Raw genomic sequence first — 7,722 nt, forward strand, 5'->3', positions numbered from 1 at the left:
TTCTTCTTGAAGCAGGCAGTCCTTGTTATCTACCAAACTTCGCATCCGCGGGCATCCGGGTGAGAGGGTCAATCCGTGGTCTCGTACCGGGCTACTCTGTGTTCCTCAACGCACAGAGTGAGGGAGAGGAGAGGAGATCAGTTCGACCAGCGAGGGAAATCCGTAGGCCTAAAACGCGTCTAACTGTGCACAGAAATAACTCTTTCTAAAGCGTTCGCCACGTGGGACGAGTTGCTAAGCTTTAGGAACAGTTGTGGGTACTTCTATTAGCTATGAGGATCACAGCCAGAAGCGTTTCCCTAAGGTACGCTTTGTGATGATATACCCCGGCGTGACGTCATCGGTGCGGGGTTGGCCATGGCGGATTTCACCCAATGGGAGCTGTGTATTTCAAGGGACCTCTGCTGGTCAGCTGGGGTGCTGTGTTGGGGTTGAATCAGCTGATTCACACAGAGAAAGGGGGTTGACTGATTCCTTTGTTCTTTTGGGCGCCAACATGTGGTCTCAGGCTTTGATTATTACATGTAGGCCCAAAAGTTTATGGATAAAGTGTAGGCCTTTGTTAGAAATCCTTGTACGGCACAACAAAAATTAATATACAGAAACCCCAAAGCGCAAATTCTTACAAACGGAATTTTATCAAAACCCTTCTCCCTAGGAAGAGGCACCAGGCAAGGGTGTCCCTTATCACCATTATTATTTGCCCTTGCAATAGAGCCTCTGGCAGCAGCAATTAGAACTAACACAAATATTAATGGAATAAAACTTGGTACGGAAGAGGTGAAAACTTCACTATACGCGGATGATTTATTGCTGTATATTACAAAACCAGACCAGTCGTTACCAGAATTATTTACAATATTAAAGTCATAAAAGAAGTCATAAAAACGTCATTCAAGACCTTTATTTGTCCCTGAGGGGCAATTGATTCTGCCGCAGTAGCAATAAAAAACAACAGCAACAAACAACAATGACAACAACAAGGTTGACACACACAAGGCAACAGTCACATAAAATCAGTTGTAACTAAATAAATAAAAATGCATAATATTACAGGAATATATTACAGGAATACAGCAAATTAGCGGGTTACAAACTTAACTATGAAAAAACAGAAGTAATGCCTTTAAATGACCACACACAGGTTAACGCTCACCAACTGCTGTCTTAATTCAAATGGCAACCAAAAGTACTAAAATATTTAGGGATATTAATTACAAACGATTTGAGCAAAGTCTACCAAGCAAACTATCTGCCATTACTGGAGAAGGTTAAACATGATTTGCAGAAATGAACAGCTTTATCCATATCATTAATCAGAAGGGTTAACATCATTAAAATGAATGTGTTGCCAAAATTCATGTATTTGTTCCAAACAATCCCAGTAAAATGTCCGTTCAAAATGTTCACAGAAATAAACAAAATTATTTCTAACTTCTTATGGGCTGGAAAAAACACCAGAGTGAAGATCACAACATTACAAGCCCCATTACATAAAGGAGGTTTAAACTTACCTAATTTTAAAATATATTATTTGGCATCGCAATTACGGGCGGTATGGTTTTGGCTTCAAACTTGACTAACCATAGAACAGCAGATTGTTGACCCTATCCCTTTGAGTACAATCCCGTTCATAGGCTCATTAAAGAACCTGCACAAGCTTACTAAAAACCAGACTGTGTGCCATACATTTGAATGTTGGCAGGAAAGCCACAAACTATTGGGACTACGGAATGCTTTTTTTTAAACATACTCCATTATGGAATAATCCATTAGTCCCAGACAATATTATAGATGGTATCACACTTAGGTGGAAAGAAAAGGGAGTCAAAGAGCTAGGCGATCTCTGTGATAATGATATATTTGCCGATTTCAGTTTTTTGAAAGATCGATATCAACTTCCAGGGACACACTTTTTTAAATTTCTGCAAATAAGGAGTTGGGTCAAATCAAACATCATGATGAACTATCCCAGTATTTCAGATACTACAATAGAAGAAACTATGTTGAAAACAAAGGTACAAAAGGGATTAATATCAAGATTGTATAATACTATAAACAATGGAATGAACCATAATCAGCACAACATAAATATGAGTGGGAAAAAGATGTGGGACACGAATATATGCTGAAGGAATGGGAAGATCTATTGGAGAAGTCACAAAAAAAATTTGGTTAACACCAAACATAGACTTATGCAGTTTAACATATTTCACCGTGTGTATTATACTCCCCACAGACTACAGCAGTTTAGCCCTAATGCACCATTTAAATGCCCAAGATGTAATGCAGATAATGGTGATATGATACACATGTTTTGGAGGTGCACACACTTGGAAGGATTTTGGAATAAAGTTTATAAATATACATCCAAAATGTTACAGAAAAGAATTATCCTGGACCCCAGAATATCAATTTTGGGTGATGTAGAAATGTGTAAAGACGTTAATAATGATGAAAAAAAAATAATATTATTAATAATGACAGCAGCAAAATACATGCATATTAGTTAATTGGAAATCCAAATATGCACCTCCAATAACACAATGGTGGAGAGAATTACTCTCATACTGCACTCCAGAAAAAATCATGTATAATGTTAAAGGTCAATCAATGAAATTTGATAAGATATAGGGCAAACTTGTTAATAATATAAAAAAGATAGAAGAGCAGATATTGCTTTAGATTAATTTATAGATATTTCTTGTGTGTATGTAGGTTATGAGAGAATATATTTTTGTATTTGAATTAAAATTATAATGAAATGATGTTGGTTGGACAAAGAGAATGCTGAATATGTACATATGATGTGTGGGGAAGGTATGGGGTAAAGGAATGAGTAAATTTTTTTGTTTGTTAGTTTGTTTTTTGCTTGTTTGTTCTTTTTTTTGTGTGTGTGTGTGCGTGTGTGTAAACGATGATGATTGTATTGACACACGCAAAAAAGAAAAACCCAATAAAATGCAATTAAAAAAAAAATAAAATCTGTTTCCTTTTCACGAGTGGTTGGCCAGAGGGACTCCTGAAACAGCACACATTTATGTTTCATATACTTAAGGTACACTACACAAGAGGGAGCGTCATTGTTCCTAATATCAGCACAGCTCTGATTCAGCCACAGATGATTACAGTCGTGCTGATATTCAGAACAACAGCACTCCCTCTCGTGTCATATTGCTTTTATAAAACAGTGCTACAAGAACTTAGAACTTACAAGAAGTTAAAAATAAAAGCTGACAACAGATTATTATTTGTCCACCAACACAAATAGTTCTGCAACTGGACCGGGACTGGACTGTTGCTTAGCAACACATACACATTCCTGTGTACTAGCTCGCTACTCTGTGTAAGTCTACAAGTTACCACAAGCCAGCAACTGTGTACAATGCCCATTAATCTGAATGTTTCCATTTATTGTGTGACCAGTGAAATAAGAATAAGAGTCTGCTGACAGTCACTTTGGTGGCATATGTGTGCTGCTGAAGAGTTAGCAGCCGATCAGACAGTAGTGCTGTGGCATCTTCTGATGTCATATGAGCACACTTGGATATTTGCAGTGAAGTATTCAGGCTTCTTCCCTTCATCTTCATCGGAGGACCATGCTGTTATATTGTATATCAGCATTCATGATGTGCCTCCTGTCCAATCAAACCGCTTGGTTGGAGTGAACTGTTGTATTTACAGATATATATCTTGGTGCATGTACGGACACAGCAGAACATGTGTGAGTCAACCTGGGGACATTACTGTCATAGATGATGTCATACATTATGTCTGTGATGGGCTTACCTGAGCAGGTGAGATTCAGGATGTAGGAAGAGGAGGCTGATGATGCACACTCTGTCAGAGAAGATCCAGAGTGAACACAGTTAGAGTCGGTCTTCAACTTATTCATGCTTGAGAAGAGCTCTTTCCGTCCTATAGAGACAACAAAGCCACAGCCCAGCTCTGTGCAGGCGGCAGTTGCTTCCTTCAGGGTCCAGGGATAGGACATTGGTTCTCCCCGGTAAATATATGGAACATCAGTCACTGGTGTCCATTCTCCCTCTAGTTTCAGCTCCAGTATTCCTGCACAGCGACTGTCTCCTCCCACCAATCTGACATCACCAGGCTCTGAACATAAAGCAGAGAGTCATCAGTAAAATAAATTAAATAGATTTTAAACTAAAACTTGACTACTGATTCTGTGTTAAAGGTTCTTTATTTGTCTTTTCTTTCTGTGTGTACCTGTTGAGTTGTGTTCTCCTTCAGCCTGGAGTCCTGAGGAGGAAATCAAAAGATAAACATCAGTATAAAGCAGTTTGATTGGAGCACAGCTGTGAACACAACAAACACCTCAGTGAACTCACTCAGTTTACTACAGGTGAGATGAACACATGAATACACACATATAGAGTTAAAGGAATAGTTCAACATTTTAGGAAATATGATTCAGTTCAGTTTATTCATAGTGCAGCATCACAAAAGGAGTCTCTGCACACGTTACAGATTAAAACATCACATTTAAACATGTTGGAAGAGCAACAATAAAAGAGTTTGGGGAAATACTTAAAGTTAAATATCTATTAGTTTATTCTAGATTTTGTAATTATTTAATGAGCATTGTTTGAGGGAGCCTGATAAGGTTTTCAGTGCCAACGACTGCTTCACTGCAGTTGTTTTTCGTATGATAATAAATAACTTGAAATGAATTGTAAGGTAGGATCAGTTCCATCCATCCATCCATCCATACATACATACATACATAATGGCGTTGTGGAAAACAACTCTGGAGGCCAAGTCAAATCCAGTCACACAAGTTACCATCAGTTACCATCAGCATATACCAAGGTGATGCCCTGTCCCTGCCACTGTTCTGCACAGGTCTGAACCCCCTCAGCCCACTCATCACAAAGAGTGGCTACGGATACTGGTTCTGAAGTGAAGCAACCATCACTCACCTCCTCTACATGGATGACATCAAGCTGTATGCCAGGAGTGAGCAATACATCAATTCACTGATCCACCTCACCAGGATCTACAGCAAGGACATTGGAATGTCAAGCGGACTAGATAAGTCTGGTTGGATGGTGTCCAAGAGAGGGATGATGATCAGAACTAAGGGGGTTGAACTTTCAAGGCAGCACTGCAGATGATCCGGCCAGCTACAAATACCTTGGGATCCCACAGGCAAATGGGAACCACAAGGAGGCCGCGAGGAAGTCAGCCACAGCCAAAGATAAGATACACCTTTATTGATCCCATAATTGAGAAATTCCAGAAATTTATACCGATCCAGAGTAAGACATGTCCTGAAAAGTCAGGTGAATGGAAAGAACAAGGTCCGAGCCATCAACACATACACCCTGTCAGTCATCAGATACTGTACTGGTATAATAAGCTGGCCAAAGGAGGAGCTAGAGGCCGCTGATATCAAGACAAGGAAGCTTCTCACAATGTATGGAGGGTTTAACCCCAATTCCAGCCCCCTGAGACTGTACACTGAGAGGAACAAGGGAGGCTGAGGACTGGTTAGCGTCAGAACCACTGTCCAGGACGAAACAACCAAGATCCAGGAATACATCAGTAAGATGCCCCCCAAAGATGAGCTGCTGACTGAATACCTTAGGCAGCAGAAGAAGATGACAAACCATCATGGAAGGACAAGCTCCTGCATGGCATGTACCACCAAAAGATTGAAGAAGTGACCAACATTAAGAGATCCTGCCAGTGGCTGGGAAAGGCTGGACTGAAAGACAGCACAGAGGCACTAATCATGGCAGCACAGTAAACAGCACTTAGTGCCAGATCAACAATAGAAGCAGATCTACCACAGCAGAGAGGACCCCATGTGCAGGCTGTGCAATGATACTCCTGAGACAGTTCAGCACATAACAGAAGGGTGTAAGATGCAGGCAGGAAGAACGTACACAGAACGCCATAACCAATTGGCTGGGATAGTGCACAGGAACATCTGCACTGAGTATGGACTGGAAGTCCCAAGGTCACAATGGAAGACACCTCCTAAGGTGTTGGAGAATGACCTAACTAACTACTAAACTATCGTGTTGAGCAAAAAACAATGTAGAAAGCATTAGAGATCTAGCAATCCCATGCGACAACATCAGGAAGACAGTACATGAGAAGCTGGACAAATACCAAGGGCTGAAAGAGGAGCGAGAAAAAGATGTGGGGAGTAAAGGCAACAGTGGAGGACTGTGACCCCCAAACTGGGAGAGTGGCCTCAGCAGATTCCAGGTACAACATCTGAGGTCTCTGTCCAAAAGAGTGTAGCCCTGGGAACAGCTAAGATCCTGCACAGAACCCACAAACTCCCAGGCCTCTGGTAGAGGACCCTTGGGCTACCTCTTGTTCAGTGCTGGGATTTGTGATTTAAGTGACAACACATGAACACGACAAATAGGCTATTTCAGATGAGAAATATTCATGTCAGTTAACGTTAGCTTCCTAACAATGGAGGACGTCAAAGGAATGTATGCTATCACCTGATATTACCTGAAACTCGGTGTCGGGGAGAGTCCCCTGAAATTAAACATGTTACAGTTGTAACACACGTTTTCCCCTGCTGTGTGAATGTCATCATGATGTAATTTTTAATGGTGAATGGACTGCTCTTGCATAGCGCCTTTCTAGTCCTTCAAACACTCACAAGTGCTCTTACACTATGTCAAATTGATCCATTCACACACTTATGGCTGAGGCTACCATACATGGTGCCTCCTGCCACTCAGTAACCATTCACACCCTCTCACACACTGAGGCAACAGCCATCGGGGGCAATTTGGAGGTTCAGTGACTTGCCGAAGGATTCTTCGAATTGTGGACTGGATGAGCTGGGGATCGAACCATCAATCTTCTGATCAGTGGACAACCCACTCAACCTCTGATCCGAAGCTGTCCCTGTTTTGTCGACATGTGACCAGTAACAAACATCCCTGAGAGATATCACCAGGATTCCTCCACTCTGCAGGAAACTGATCCAGTGATAGTTTTTAAATATAAATTTGTGTTTGAGTCTATTGTAGAGCTAAAATCAACACTGTTGTCTCCATGTATCTGTTTCTTCATCAGTTAGCATAGTTTCCTCACATCACACATGTTAGTTCTGGTCTGTAAGGAACACCAAAGTACAGGTTTGACCAGCAGCTCAATTATAACACATATTTTTTTTGTTTTTTGTTTTTTTATATACTTTATTAATCCCCGAGGGGAAATTCAATTTTTTCACTCTGTTGTCATTAACACACAGGTCCGAACACACACATGCACAAACAGGACCTATACATGCACTAAGTGGAGAGATGTCAGAGTGGGGCTGCCCATGACAGGCGCTCCGAGCGGTTGGGGGGTTCGGTGCCTGGCTCAAGGGCACCTCGGCAGTGTTGCTGCAGTGCCCAGGAGGTGAACTGGCACCTCTCTAGCTACCAGTGCACACTCCATATTTTTGGTCCGGACGAGGACTTGAACAGGCGACCCTCCGGTTCCCAACCCAAGTCCCTATGGACTGAGCTACTACAACATGTGATGTGTGTATATGTGTATATATATGTGTGTGTGTGTGTGTGTGTGTGTGTGTGTGTGTGCGTGTGTGTTTGTATTTGTGTGTGTGCGTGTGTGTGTGCGCGTGTGTGTTTGTATTTGTATTTGTGTGTGTGCGTGTGTGTGTGTGCGTGTGTGTTTGTATTTGTGTGTGTGTGTTTGTGTGTGTGTGTGTGTGTGTGT

The 7,722-nt window shown here is 41.4% G+C and overlaps 1 protein-coding gene across 1 annotated transcript in view; it reads right to left on the reverse strand.

The window, feature by feature from the left end:
* The window catches only part of LOC126395944 (scavenger receptor cysteine-rich type 1 protein M160-like), a 36,464-nt gene that overhangs the window by 24,655 nt on the left and 4,087 nt on the right, over nucleotides 1-7,722 (reverse strand). Inside the window, exons 2-3 of the mRNA XM_050053746.1 lie at nucleotides 4,228-4,260; nucleotides 3,790-4,113 (exon numbers count right to left, since the gene is read on the reverse strand). Of these exons, the coding sequence (XP_049909703.1) occupies nucleotides 3,790-4,113; nucleotides 4,228-4,260 (357 nt within the window). The remainder of the gene's footprint in view (nucleotides 1-3,789; nucleotides 4,114-4,227; nucleotides 4,261-7,722) is intronic.

The sequence above is a fragment of the Epinephelus moara genome, chromosome 9, assembly GCF_006386435.1.
Source record: "Epinephelus moara isolate mb chromosome 9, YSFRI_EMoa_1.0, whole genome shotgun sequence".
Taxonomy (NCBI): domain Eukaryota; kingdom Metazoa; phylum Chordata; class Actinopteri; order Perciformes; family Serranidae; genus Epinephelus; species Epinephelus moara.